Source organism: Pleurodeles waltl, chromosome 10, assembly GCF_031143425.1.
Source record: "Pleurodeles waltl isolate 20211129_DDA chromosome 10, aPleWal1.hap1.20221129, whole genome shotgun sequence".
Taxonomy (NCBI): Eukaryota; Metazoa; Chordata; class Amphibia; order Caudata; family Salamandridae; genus Pleurodeles; species Pleurodeles waltl.
In genome coordinates this window covers 134,697,124-134,712,246 of record NC_090449.1, presented here as the reverse complement: position 1 = coordinate 134,712,246, position 15,123 = coordinate 134,697,124, and the positions used below count along the sequence as shown (strand labels likewise).

General features: G+C 44.0%; 1 protein-coding gene across 2 annotated transcripts in view; it reads left to right on the top strand.

Annotated features, from left to right (window-relative positions):
- Positions 1-15,123, top strand: part of RADIL (Rap associating with DIL domain) — a 427,719-nt gene that overhangs the window by 267,480 nt on the left and 145,116 nt on the right. For both annotated transcript variants that reach the window (XM_069209977.1, XM_069209976.1), the window contains 2 exons: positions 5,758-5,795; positions 10,601-10,764. In XM_069209977.1, coding sequence (XP_069066078.1) covers positions 5,758-5,795; positions 10,601-10,764 — 202 coding nt within the window. The remainder of the gene's footprint in view (positions 1-5,757; positions 5,796-10,600; positions 10,765-15,123) is intronic.

Sequence of the window (15,123 nt, the reverse complement as noted above, 5' to 3'; positions counted from 1 at the left end):
CAAAAGGTAAAGTGATGGCTTTAAAGCTCTAGTAGTTAATTCCCAAGTACACTGTCATGACTTTATGGTCTCAATGACTTGTTCCCATAGTCCATCTCAGTGCCCCATTAACACAGATGCTAGAGATCCATTAGTCTTAATCATTGGGCACTGGCAGAGTTCAGAGGTGAGACCAGTTGCTATCTCAGTTCTTCTCACATATATCGGAAGGTGGACTTAGCACAGTAACTACAACACTTCCGTTTCTGTACCCTGGCTTGTCATAATAATTATTTTCATTTGGTTGCTGCACATGGTAACAGGGCACTCAATAGATTGGACCCACAAGCTCACCATTTCAAAATGGAAGACTAGAATGCAGGTCAGGGTCCAATCAAAACCTCAACCCACATCTAACCCTGGCATTGTAAAGTCTATAAACATGATTCCAGTGGCTGCTGAACCTGTGCAGCCAGGAGCAACCAGTTGGACTCTATGCTAATGCCCGGGTTGAGGAGGAAAACTTTATTGGATGCAAGTGGGCACCCATGAGCCACAAAGCCAGGAATAATAGGTAGAGGGTCGTCGTCGTTTCAGACTGCAGACTTGCCACCTTTGCAACCCTGGTATCTTCTGTGAATGTTGTTCGTCCCCAGGATAATTTAGAGTTTGTTATGTTGACTCTGACCAGCTTGGCATGGGTCTTCATTGATTTTGGCAGCTTGCGTCCTTGAGATGGAGCATTCAGTTGATGAGACCTTGCTTCTGGTTCCTCCTGATGAGGGTCCTGTCCATCTGCACCCCGGATAGTGCATTTTCTACTTGTTCTTCTACCAGGACACAGAACAGAACACAAAATCATAACCTTGTGTCAGCCCTTCAGGAAGAACTGTGACATACAAAGTCCTGTTTCTGGTCAGTGCCTCTTGGTGTGATGCAGCAAAATCGTCTTTCAAATCCACACAAAGTAAGAAGACTGGTTGGATGGATGCCAACATTTATAATTCTTTAGGGCATGCAAGAAGGAAGCTTTCTTTTAAATTTAGACTCTTCCGATCCGTATAAAGTATGCCTTTCTGACTTTCTTCTTAGACTTTTTAGATAGGCAGCTGAGAGGTTGATATCATCTGGACAGACCATGTACACTGAACATACCAAAATGGGCCTCTGTGAGCCAAGGTATTTTTGGATGCTAGATGAATCCCAGCATAACACAGGGGGGGGTGAGATTGTTGCAGGGAAGATGTTTTGGCTGGCAGGGTATGTATGTATATTCCCCAGTCCACAGACATCTACGAGGAATAAGAGGGAGGAGCCAGTGGACAACAGCATGCAGGTTGCTGCATCTGTAAGATGCATGAAGACAACCTAAAAGGCATCTGCTCTCACTGCGACCTCTCAAGAAGACCGTGTATTCTGCCACGGTCTCCCCCTCGCATGTGTGTAAAATTCTACAAACACTGCATAAAAAGTAAGGGGCCAGTTATGCAGCTCTGTATGGATTCACAGCTAGGGCACATATAAAGACTTGTGAAACTGTACTAGAACCAGCAGCCAGCAAATGTCAGTCATCCGTTAGCCTGGTCTGCACTTGCCACCATCGTCAAACAGTGGGGCACACATCCACCTTTGACTAGCCAAGCCTTGTGCTCTGCTGGTGGACGTCATTAAAAAATCATGAAGCGTCTCCAGTGAAATCCAGGAGTGGAATCACCGGGCTTAGCTTCCATTTCCATGCGATACCTTTCTCTCCCCACGTCTGTATTACAAATATCCCAGACAGTACTGCGACCAGCAGGGCGGCTTCTCATCACTCACGAGAGAGGTTTTACTATCTGATGTTCAACGAAGTAGCACCTCGGGCCCTGGCACAGCTTCCAGCATCATGGCAGCACTTTACAGATGTACAGCATGAGACACCATGTGATCCTAGGGTCAGAAGCCACGAGATCAAATAGAACTGGATGGACCAGTTCAAAAAAGGCAAAAAGTACTAGGACGATGTAAGAGCTATGTATTTTCATTTCAAACATAGACACATCCTTTCCCCTTTCTTCTCCTCTCCTTATATTCCACTCTCTCTCTTTTTCTGGCTCGTCTTCTCGGGCCATACCCCTTTTTCTGTCCGTCTCACAGGCACCTCTCTCCTTTGTATTCTCATCGCTTATACTCTCCCCCACCCTTTCCTTTTTTGTCGCTTGCGCTCTCCATCTGTCATACAGTTTCTGTCTCTGTGTGTCACACTCTTGCTTTCTTTCTGTGTCCTGTGAGCCATACTTCCCCTTTGAAATGTTCACATTTGCCCTGTCAGCATGCATTACTTTACACATGTAAAACATGCAAGACTTTGTCCTGACACTAGGTCCTGTTAACATCACAAACGTTTTACAGGACACTGTGTATGTTTGTGTATGTGTGTGCACGAGTGTTTGTGTGTGTGCGCACGCGGGTGTGTGTGTTGTAGCTTACCTATGCCATATTTTTTTAATAATGAGTGGTACGTGCACTTCTGTCGCCAGTGGCTTTTCTTCACTAATGCTAACCATTCTGAATGTTTTGGATGTGAAAGAAGCTTGCACAAAGAACCTGTGCTTTACCTGTTCTTTGTGCAAGGTAGGTTTGTCGCACTGCTATCCATACTGTGTGTGCAGCTTTTATTACTACCGTCTCCGACGCGGAACCGCTTCCAGGTCTGTGAGCAAGCTTTAGGCTTTACAGCTTGTAGGAGGAGTGAATCCACCACGAACACCAATAAGGTGGAAGGAAATGTATTGGTTACATCCAACACCGCCCACTGCGAGCAGCGTCCGGACAGCAGGGCATCCCAGCAGCACTGACCGCCGGGATCCCGCTGACCGTTCGCTCCGCTCGTGGGCAACTCAAAACATAACAACATGCACAGTATTACACACACGCTGGCTAGCGCCATAAACTTTAACAATAACACATCTATTACACAGCTATTGTTGTTTTCTCACTGTTATTGCTCGTGCCGTACCTGTTCCTCTGTGCAAGGGAAGTGTGCAATGCCAATGCCCTTGCTGCATATAAATGGCGCGTATGTGTGTAGTTGCAATTGTCATCCTTACTCTACTTGTTCTGTGTGAGAGACCTTTGCAGTGCAGGTTGTTCTTCTGCACCCGTCGGTGTGAGAGGAAATCTTTGCTGATCTCATCCTGTATTTATGTGTGTGGCGAGGTGGAGTGGATTTCTGCACTGCGGCTGATTGTGTTGCACCTGCTTGTGTGTGGGAGCAGGGAGATGCACCTAGGGGAGGGTGTGGGGGTGTTTGTGCATGTGTAATGAAAGTTTACATCCCTCCCCGTGTCCCATGTGTTTTACCTGCCAGGTGTGTTTAGGAACTTTCAACTATGTTTCTTATTCTGTACCTGTTCCCGTACGGATGCCTGGTGTGTGTGTGAAGGGGCATTGCCTTCCTTCTGCTGCGTGTACTGTTCACGCCCTACTTGTGTTGAAAAGTGTCGACTGCTGCAGTCTGTCCTGTTCTTGCACTGTGTGCGAGGGAAACTTGTAGTGCTGGCAAACCTGTATACCCATTCTGTGCTGGACGCAGGGAGAGGTTATCATTGCGTGTATGAGAAGATCTTGTACTACTGCTTTTTAAATGTGTGTGAGAAAAGCGTGTGTTGTTACAGTGGTCTGCGTTGTTGCTGAGTTCTGGGTGGCATGAGTTCACTGCATTGTCTGTGGTGTACCTCTTCTTTGTGTGTGAATGAAGCTAGAACTGTTGCTATCTTGGCTGTACGGGTGGGCTGCAGAGGTCAAAGTGGGCGGGAGCTTTGTGACCGCCCCGTCAACTGCATTTAACAGAAACAGTTCCCCACTTTTGTTAAAACACATCCGTCCCGAGGAAGTTGATTCCGACAATTGAGAGGCCTTGGCTCAAATGGAATGGAGGGAATCTCTGGTGCTGTGAGCGCTTGGATACCAGAGCTAAACAAGAAACAAGCCTTCTTGCCATGGTGCCTTCTGCCTTTAGAAATGTAAATGTTTGCAATTGGTTAATCTGCAAATGTAAAAGCTGTTTAAAAGCCAGAATGTGCTTTATTTGATAGAGTCGTTTGAAGCTTCATATGACAAAGATTTATTCTTTTTAAGAGGTATAGTAAGGATGTTAGCTGAGGTCTCTGAGTATGTGCTTTCAATGGACACTTGTGCACTTGGTACATTCTGACTGCATATCACTAAAGTCTATATTTTGGAAGCACTTTTTTATCTTCAAAGTAAATATTTTGCAGCAGCTTATTCTGTGTTCAATGTAAATTTAAAGTAATGACATACTCATTGTGCCTTCTGACACTTTCTGGGCCCTCATAGTTCTAAAATATGTAGGTCACTAATCCCCTACTACTCCAATCAGGATCCATTCACCAATAGAGTTTTCTTAACATGAAATTTTCCACTATTGACTCTAACTTCCATTTATTTTCAGTTTGAGTCGTGGGCGTTATTTTATTTGCAGTTACCTGAAAGTTTTAGACCAACAACTAATTACAGAATATTTTGTTCTTTTTAGCCACACCTTTGACTTGCACTCGCATACCCTTTTTCCTTGCATTAAGGATCACAGATCCAACACTTTTGTAGGAACTTGGACTACTGGCGGTTGCATATCAGTCATGAACCTGTACTTGTGTAGTAGAATTATTTAGTACTGTTGCTTTTCAGTATGTGTAGCTCGAATGAGAATTTACCTTGAAAAACAAGAGGCGTCTGGCAAAGCAGGAACGGTTTGTTTAATTAATCATTACGGCCGGGAGAGCAGTTACAGAACCGAGGTTGTACATCAGATTGAAGCACGTTTTTATACATTTCTCTGGTTGCAATAACACCATAAAAGACAAAGACATTCTTTTCTTGATAAAAAAATGTGAACAGTTGTCAAGGAGTTGTAAATACACTTCCAATTAGTAAATGCAGGTGGACCTTGATCTGGCAAGAACACACAGTGTGGGCCAGTGAGTACCTGTCCAGATGTCCGGCCAGAGGGGCGTGTGGTCACTGAATGCGGTGTGTGTGCTGTGTCCTGATGTCTAAGTGTACCTAACTACATGTGGCATGTAACCTTATGTGTTTTTGGGAATGCACGCATCCCTCTGGCCATGTGTGTTTTTTTGGGGCCAATCTCTAGGGACCATTGCAGAGCTGCTACCTATCTGTGGGATCTGATCTAAGTTTTCCTGTTTGTGCATTTGGATGCTGGCTAAGTATTACCCCACCTGTGACCTGTCAGTCATTAACCTTCAGGCCTGCGTCTCAGAGCCTGCCTGACAACTTACCTACATGCTGGGGTTGATGGAGAATTCACAGTGGGGGAATCTTAACAACGATGATGCAACTTTGTTTGTGTACGTAAATGTACCGCTGTGCACATCGACATCGAATAATCCAATATTAACCAAGGGACACTTGTTGTTTGCCTGCTCTTTTGGCCCTTTTTACATAAGTTTGACGATTGCACTTCTACTGACTTCTACTGATTTAATAATCTGTTCAGTGTGTCTGTGAAGCTTGAGAAGTCATTGCTACTATACAAATGCTGAAACGTATTGTTGTTTTCTCACTATTACTCTTTGTCTGAGCCCTTCTTCTTTATTTCAATGTATTACATTTTCAGCCCTCGCCCCCTTCTCCCATCACTCTCTTCCCTTTTCTTTCCTTCTGTGTTCCTCGAGGACTGTCACTGCCTCTCTTTTTATGGATTTACTCATGCATAATTCTCCTGCTTGCGTTCATTCTGTTTTATTTTGTCCCTAGGAAAAAACGAAAGAGTTGGCGGATAAACAATCTCAGCAGTAAGTTCATCTCTTTGGCATCATATGTTAGAATCACAAGGTCCCATTCAGTTTCCAACTAGGCTTTTTTTTATCATGCTGGCTGCATGTGTTGGACTTGTTCTGCAGAAGAAGCAAGGTATTGAGGGGCTAGGGGAATCAGTAAACAGGAACGATGGAAAGTTGTGCAGGGGGCACTAAAAGGCAACATGTGCTGTATCATTTTCTTTGAAAGGTTTTGCAGTTGCTGCTGCTGGCGAGGGGCAACGCTCCTCCGCCCAAACGGAGGAGCCTCCACTGCTACCTTTCCTTCTGTTCTTCCATGAGGGCCCCTTTCTTTATTCAGTCTTGTAGATCTTGCTCTTATCACATTTGCTGTTCATTCAAAGGCAGAGGTCAAATGTCAGGCTCTGTCTTCTGAGGGAGCTTAGTGTTTTCTTTTCTTTCTCCGACTTCAGAGTAAGATAATTTGTGTGATAATCGTGCTAGATACAAGGGGAGGGAAATGTTTTTTTCCTAGCACACAATATTTAAATTCACTTTGCAATTATTTCAGAATATATCAGAATTATGATCACACAAATGAAGACATTTTTTTGTTAATTCTGAAGTGTGTTGCAAAGAAATACTTTCATATGATCAAAACAAATCAATACACTCAATACACTCCGTGATGCCATTTCCACTGATTATTGTCTGTGCACTGTATAGTTTTAAAACTGTATGTCTGTGCAAATGTAATGGCCATTTCAGTTGAAACTGTGTTGTCTGTAATGGCAGTGTGCTAGCACATCATGCATACTCCACTCTATGCCACTCAACTCTACTCCTCACTGTTCCACTTCATGCCACTGCACTCTACTCTGCACCACTCCAAAGCCCTTGCACTCTGCACCACTGCATCTCCCCTCTGCACCATTGCTCTCTACAGCACTGCACTCAATACCACTTCACTCGACACTTCTCTATTCTGCACCACTACTCTATGTCAATGCACTCTGCTCCACTCTCCTCTACACCACTGCATTCTTCGCCACTGCACTCTACACCATTCCAATCTAGGCCAGTCCAGTCTGCTCTGTACAACTCCACTATAATCCACTGTACTTTACGCCACTCTGTAACACTGCAGTCTGCACCACTGTACTCTTTGCCAATGCACGCTACGATAATGCACTCTACTCTGTAACACTTAACTCTACTCCACTGCACTCTGCGTCACTCCACTCTACGCCACTGCATTCTAGGCCACACTACTCTGCACAACTTCATGCCACTGCACTCTGCCACTCTACTCTTCTCCACCTTACTCTACTCTGCACCACTGCACTCTTTGCCACTTCACTCTGCACCACTCCATCCTGCACCACTGCACTCTTATGCACCACTTTAATCTACACCAGTGCCTTCTACGACACTGCATTGTATACTATTGAATTCTCTACCGCTACACTCTACGCCACTTCACTCTACGTGACTGCCCTCTGCAACACTCTACGCCAATGCACTCTACACCAGTCCACTCTACTCTACTGTACACCACTGCAGTCTACGTCAGTGCACTCTACTCTGCACCGCTGTTCTCAATGCCACTGCACTCTGTGCCACTCTACTCATCACCACTCTACTCTATACCACTGTACTCTCTGCCAATGCACTCTGTCACTCTACACCTCTGCACTCTACGACACTATACTCTGCGACACCGCACTCTATGCTGTTGAACTCTATGCAACTCTACTCTGCACTACTGTATTCTATGCCAATGTACTCTATGCCACTGTACTCTGTATCACTCCACTCTACACCACTGCAGTCTACAACACTATGGGGGTCATTTCAACCTCAGCGGTCTTTTCACAAGACCTCCGAGGGACCGCCGTGCTGAAGACCGCCAGTGGTGGCGGTTTTCCGCTCGGCGAATTATGACTGCTGGCAGCCCTCTGTCCTTTTCCGGATGGAGAGCCACAAGCAGCCATACTGGCGGTCGGCGGGGAAGTGGAGGTTGCTCCACCTCCACCGCCCCGTCAACAGAACACCGCCCACCGAATCGCATTACGTGATTCGGTGTGGCGGTGTTCTGTTGACTGGTGCTGGCGGCGGAGCAGCCCCCATGGATCCCGTCCCCTCCCGGAGGATCAACGGACCAGGTAAGTTGTTCGTCCGTCAGGGGAGGGGGTGGTGTTGTGTGTTGTGTGCATGCATGGGGGTTTGCGTGTGAGTATGAAGAGGGGGGGGTGTGAGTGTGTGTATGCATGCAGGGTGTAGTGTGTTTGGAAATGTGTGCGTGTCTGCCTGTATGTATGTCTGTATGGATGTGTGCGTGTATGTCTGAATGTGGGTGTGCGTGTATGACTGTGTGTGTGTCTGTTGGCATGTTTGTTCGTGTGTGTGCGGGTATGTGTGTTGGTAGTGTCTGCATGCGTGTCAGGTGTGTGTCTGTGTAGTGATGTCGGGGGTAGGGGTGGGGAGGGGGGTCCTGCCACCTTTGGGGGGTTGGCAGGGGGGTGGGGGTTGTTGGGGAAGGACTCTGGGTGGGAGTAGGAGGTGGGGGAGACTCCTATCTGTGCCAGGGAAGGGATTCCCTGGCACTGATAGTGCTTACCGCCATGGATTTCATGGCGGTGCCCAACCCCATGAAATCCATGGCGGTCACCCGGATCGTGATACCGCAGGCGGTCTTGTGACGGCCGCAGGGCTGGAGACCCAAGTCTCCAGCCCAGCGGTCGTCTCCGCCCTGGCGGTCGGTTCGGAGAAGTGGCGGATGACCATGGCGGTAACCATGATTCCAATTTTTTTAGCACCAGCCTGTTGGCGGTAAGACTGCCACTTCTCCGCCAACCGCCAGGGTCGTAATGAGGGCCTATTTCTCTGAAGCTCTTCGTGCCACTGCACTCTGTGCCACTCTACTGCGCCCAACTACATTCTATGCCACTGTACTCTATGCCACCCTACTTTACTATGCACCATTCCAATCAGCACCACGGCACTCTACATCACTGCACTCTACTATACAACACTTTACACTACCGCATTATCCAACACTGCATTGTGCGTCACTGAATTCGAAGCTGCTGCACCCCACTCCACTGTATTCTGTTCTTCAATACTTAACGTCAGTGCACTCTACACCAGTCTGCTCTACTCCACGCCACTGCATGCCATTCCAACACACACCACTCTATGCTACTCCACTCTATGACACTCTACTCCATTCTTTGCCATTCCACACTACGACACTCCATGCCACTCTCCTCTACGACACTTACTTTTAGCCAGGCTGAATAGCAGCCACGCTGGGGTGTAACATGGCTAAAACATATTGGCAAAGCCAGTAGCTCTTGCTAAGGCAAGACCTATTGGCTTTGTCAATGCTTGTTATAAGATAGTAGTTACAAATGTGCCCAGGTACATATGCTAACATGTAAATATATGTCTGATCAGTTGTCTTAATTTAAGAGATGAGAGTCTGGTTTTAAGTTCACAAAATATGGATTTACAAACATATTAACTTAGATGCCAATTTACTACAGCATTGTGTAATATTACATAAGAGTAAAGCTTCACGCAAGGGCAGGGATCAGGCCATGATACATTAAAATTTTGTGCAGCTCCACAAAGTTATGTTTTTGTGAGTATTCACAAACTTTCTCAGGCTGTTCCCACACAGGAAATAGTTGGACATTTACTCCTCTCAAGGGAACGTGACATTGTTTTTCCAGGGTGGGGAAAATAAAAATACATCCCAAAATTGGTGGGGATTTAGGGAAAAGGGATTCGCTAAAGGGAAAAATATCTTTCCTGTTGAAAAACGAAAGGAAAAAGTTACTAAATTACATTTTTCTTAATTGTACTCACATTAGCGTAAATGAAAGTTGTCAAATGTTTTCCATGAGCGCTCCTGCAACCATATGAATCTCTAAATTTTTTCAACCTACGAGCATAGTTGTAAATGTAAAATTTTTGACTTAAAAATGTCATTTAATAAATTAGAATCAATGTAGTCCTTTGGCGCCTTTCAATCACCCTCGTTATCTGTTTTTGACGTTTTTTTGTCACCGGTGTAAGCTGTGTCTTCTCTTCCTTTTCTGCCTTTCTTGCATCTGTTGAAGTTGGGGTATTTTTGCAGACCCAATTATCCTCCCTTAAAACTCCCTCCCCGCCCCACCAGCCGCCACCCACAGCCTCTGGTCTCCCATTAGTTGCACAAACAAAGCAGCAAAAATGCATAGCTAAGAAGTGCAAAAAAGCACACATGGTAGTTTTTATTTCAAGAAAAAGTTTTGTGTGAACCTGAAGCAAAACTCCATTCTCAGCTCCCATTAACTAGTCCAGGCAACGACACCCATAATTATTGCTCTTTGAATGCTTGTGCATAGTGCATTTGTATTCTACATTGGAAGAAAATATCTAATAAGAAATCGTTAATGCTGCATAATTGACCATTAACTAAACAGCTGAGCAAACCGGAAGTGACATCAGGCACCCTTTTACATTTCATGAGGTCATCACAGGGTTGACATTTTGCCCTCTCTGCCACTAAGTGAGAACGGAAAGGGCCAGAAGGGAAAAATACAGGAAGTAAATACATCTCTTATAGCCCTGTTTAGTTTCTGTATTTGCCACTGACTTCATGAACCTGGAGAGCAGGACTAGTAAGAGTAGTGTCTGGTATACCAAACGGAAGTCGTGGGTAGCAGCTGCTATCCCTAACACCTCTGACTGACTGCTGTGTCCTCTTGCCATCTCCAATTGCTCCTTGATGTGTTCTTCGAATGATCTCTTTGTTTCTTTTCTCTCTCCCTCTTTCATTCTCCCGTTGGCAGTCAAGACCCTGCGTCCTTGTCCAATTTCACCATCACAGACCTGATCCCAGATCTTCAGCATATCCTGTTTTGGATGTCCAATGCCATTGAGCTCCTCTATTTCATCCAACAGCGGTCACCAGTCTACCTTCAGAGCCTGGAAGAGGAGGTGGTGGATGTCAAGGGTAAGTGTGATAGTCAAATCCATGCTAAGGTAGAATTTGTTTGTCTTCATTGTGCTTTCCTCAGATTTTATTGCAGCATTATTTGCATTACAACTTTGTCTGTCTTCTTCATCATACTGCATGAGGCTATGTCCTCTGAAAAAGAAGCCCTTATTTCACATACACTGAAAAATATAGTGTCCCGCTGCTTGGATGCTCAATTTCCATGTTTTTTTTTTTTTACTCCTATCACAAAACCCTTTTCTCCTGTGATGGCTCATGTTCTTATACCAAGTTACCAGGTCAACAGGGCCAGAGATCAAAGGGCATGATGGACTAACCCATTAGTACATTACAATACAGAACGCTTTAGTGTTGCCAAAGCTTGACAGATGTATAGATTTTGTTACAATAGTCTTCCATGGGTTCTTTTTGTGTGATATTGTTGCAAACGGACTTCTTTCTTTTCTGAAAGCATCTGCAATTGTGGAGCTTTTGCTCATCTTTGGGTATTTTAAAGTCAATAATCTTGTGGGTGAATTTTCCTAGGTAGAGGCTCCTGGATTTCTCATAACTCGTTTTTTAAATGGTCTGGGTCATACTGTTGACTTCATGTTTTTTTTCTTTTCTTTCCATGTTTGTCTGTGCTGCCTTCTCTATCTGTGCATGCCGTGACTTTGGTAGTCAGTTGTGGTGTTTCAGATTCCTCACTGTAATTATTTATTCAGCTCCAGTGTGTTTTGTAACTGTTCCTAGTTGTATGTATACCTTAGTCCAGTTTTGCCAGCTCTTCTGCTGTTTAGTGTGCTGCCTTCTCTATCTGTGCATGCCGTGACTTTGGTAGTCAGTTGTGGTGTTTGCAGATTCCTCACTGTGATTATTTATTCAGCTCCAGTGTGTTTTGTAACTGTTCCTAGTTGTATGTATACCTTAGTCCAGTTTTGCCAGCTCTTCTGCTGTTTATTGTTGTCAATGGAATGGCCAAAAAATTAAAAAATTCAGACTCCTGACACTAAGGCCCAGATTTGAGTAGCCTCATACCTTGAAATCCAAACAGGTTGCCTAGTACCACACACATACCTTTGCACCTTAGTGCAAAGTTGCATGTGTCGTTTTTTAGCATAGGTTTTTATATTGAAACGGTACCCTTCAATACAAAACATTACGCCTAGTCAAACTTAAAAACTTTACCCACTTTGGGTGTGTTCTGTTAAGTGAAGTACACATGCAGAGTCTGAAACTTTTGTGGAAGTAAAAGCATTTCATTTTTACTGCCTGCCTAAAAGAGACGTTCTTTTTGGTGTAATAACCTGTCTACAATTGTTAAAAGATAGTGCTTTGGGTGGTCAAAGGGGGGGAGGCATATGTGTCATCCATGGAGCGACACCCTGACGCTAAGTAATGTAAACCAGTGCACCATGCTGCTTTGCCCTTCTTTTAGGCAATGTTCGAGCTCAAAACACGTTTTGCTCAGGAAAGCAAATTGAGAATAAACATTTTGTGCCAGCTTGAATCGCACTTGCAAAGTCCTCGTAAGGAATGGGATAACGAGTAAAGCAGACAGGCAAGCGAAGACCTTGAAAAATATTCTTGGACACACCCTCCTATGGGGTATATCACCATCACTTCAATGACACTACATTGATGGGTCTCTCAGTTAATAGTACTTCCTAAATGCGACCACTATAAAGATTACCACTGCAGAGAAGGCAACTGCATTGCTTATGGTAAATACAAAAGTGTTTAATTAATTTAGATGCAATATAACATAATTAATAGGTTAGAGTTACTTTAGTATTATCATTATACGGCTGTGATCAAATATTTATTTAACTGAATTTATCAGCCTTTAATTTAAATGATTGAATGGGTGGGTCAAAATAACTAATTTCAAATCAAAGCTAGTTACATTTAAAATGATCAACAGCTATGATTGGCGTGTTGATCAAAGTTCATTAGTAGGCTTTATGTTACTGTATACATGCTGCAAATGGTTACAACTGGTATTAGGTTTACGATAATGATAATTATTTACATACATTTATTTAAGTTTGTAAATATTGGTGTTAAAGGTAGTAATCAGAGTAAGTTAATGATAGTGATTGAATTAAATTAAATTACATTTAAATTATTTAAGGGTGACAGATAGCTTTAGTGTTAGTGTAAGGTTAAGTTTAATTGTACTATTGAATTTAAGTTAATTGACGGTTACCATTAATATTAGAGTTAAGGTAAGCATACTTACTCTATTTTAATTTAAATAAGGGTTACCTTTACCATTAGGGTTAATTTAATTTCTAAAATAATTTAAATTATTTAAAGGGCAGGCTTCAAATTATGGTTATTTTAGAGTAATTTGTTTTAAAAAAAATCTAAATCTGCTGTTTCACTTAACATATGAGTTACGTTCAGGTTGGTAATTACATTTAATTAAATGTAATATGTTTAAATCTAGGGGTATAGTATTGATATAATTAGCTCAATTAAGTAGCATATTTAAACTATTTAATGGTTGTGTTTGACATTTGGTTTTCGTTCTGGTTAATAATTACATTTACATAAATTAATTTTGTTTTTAAGGGTAGGGATACTATTAAGTTTAAAATTAGTTTTATTAAATAGTATACTTCAAATACAAATGGATTTAAAATTATTTTTATTTAATTTTCAACATACATCCCTCCTCTATACCCCGGAAGTGAAGGACAGTATTTCTGTTCTCGTAGGGAGCAGAGTTGAATGACTTAATTGCCTCCTTGGAGGAGTGGAAAGTTATGGTAATATTAGGGTCATTGAAATGAATTCCACAAGACAGCCTTCACACATCATTTATTTTTAACGTATGTGTCTAGCCAGTCCTTACCCTCGTGTATGGCTGTGGCCTGTTTTGCCACTTTTAGCCAATGACATATTAAGGGCCTGATTACGAGTTTTGTGGTCAGAAAGCCCAATTGCTAGACCTGTGGTGAGGAGACCGCCTTTGAGGTGGCAGTTTCCCCACCGGGCCTTTTACAACTTTTCTACAGGGCTAACGTACTGGAACCAAGGTTCCCGCCCTCAGCCCAGTGGGAAAGGTGCGGCAGCCTTGTTCCTGGCTCATAATAGAGCCGCTGCAATGCTGCCGTAGATAGGGTGCACTAGCACCCTTGAAATGCGCACTGTCTGCACAGTAGGCAGTGCGCTATTCAAGGGTACTGGGCAGGGAGGCCCCACCACTGCCCATTCCATGGGCAGTGCAGGGGCCCCCCCTGTGACTCCCCGCACTAGTTCTCCATCAGCCTTTTCATGGTGGTGGAACTGCCATGAAAAGGGTGGTGGAGAACAAGGTTGAAATCAGCACGGTGGCGCTGAGTTCAGCTCCGCCCTGGCTGATTACAACCAGGACCGTCGTCAGCCCATCGGGACCACTTATTCTGGCGGTCACGGCGGTAGGTTGGCGGGTCGTTATTAAGCTCTTGTTGAAAGGTTTGGGCCCCAGCACATACCTTTCAGTGCCTTGGCAGAGGTAGGCACACTTGATGTTGCAAAACCCCAAAAGTATGGATCCACATGCCTTTCAACACAAGGCTAGAGGTCTGTATAAATCATTTGTTATTCCCATTCCTGTTCAGCACAGTGGCATCAGCTTTTACAGTGCAGCTAAGAAAAGCACCTACGTTCAATGCGCACTAGACAGATGTTGCATTCATACTTCATTTGCTTTCACACATCAAGCATTTGCAGGATATATTATTTCTGAGCCATCTTCTGTGCACAGTAATACGTCCGAAATTGTCAATAGTTTTTATGACTATACGCCAATAAATCCTTGGCGGCTCACAAGGACGTATCTATCAGTGCAACAGGTGCAGAGGCAATGGTTCCGGGGATCTGAGGGGTCCTTATAGGCATTAAAGTATAGGTAACAGGTTTTATTAGTGCAGCATGTGCAGTAGTACCCATGTGCACTGGGACCCAAGGGAATATGGTGGCTACTGCACCGCAGGACTGGCTCCTCTCCACCGTGCTCTGGATTCCACAGATTCTTTAAGTACTCGGGCCTGATTTTCAGATACTTGATGGATATCCTGGCATATTATAAGTACATTATATTGTATGACACTTGTAATAAGACGGACGGGATATCTGCCAGAATTGTGATGGGGGTCCTAACCACCAATATCTAAATCGGGCCCTCTATCATCATCTACTGGTTACACTGCGTCTGGTTCTATCGCTTGATGAACCATAGCACTTTACAAGTTTAGGGTGCTGTTGCACCTGGCCCTTTTTACAGGTTCATCCCCAGTCTTTTTGCCTCCTTCCTCCTAGGTTTTCTGACCAGTTTATGTTGGCTTTAGGACTCTGGGCACTTTACCACTGCTAAAACAGTGCTAAAGT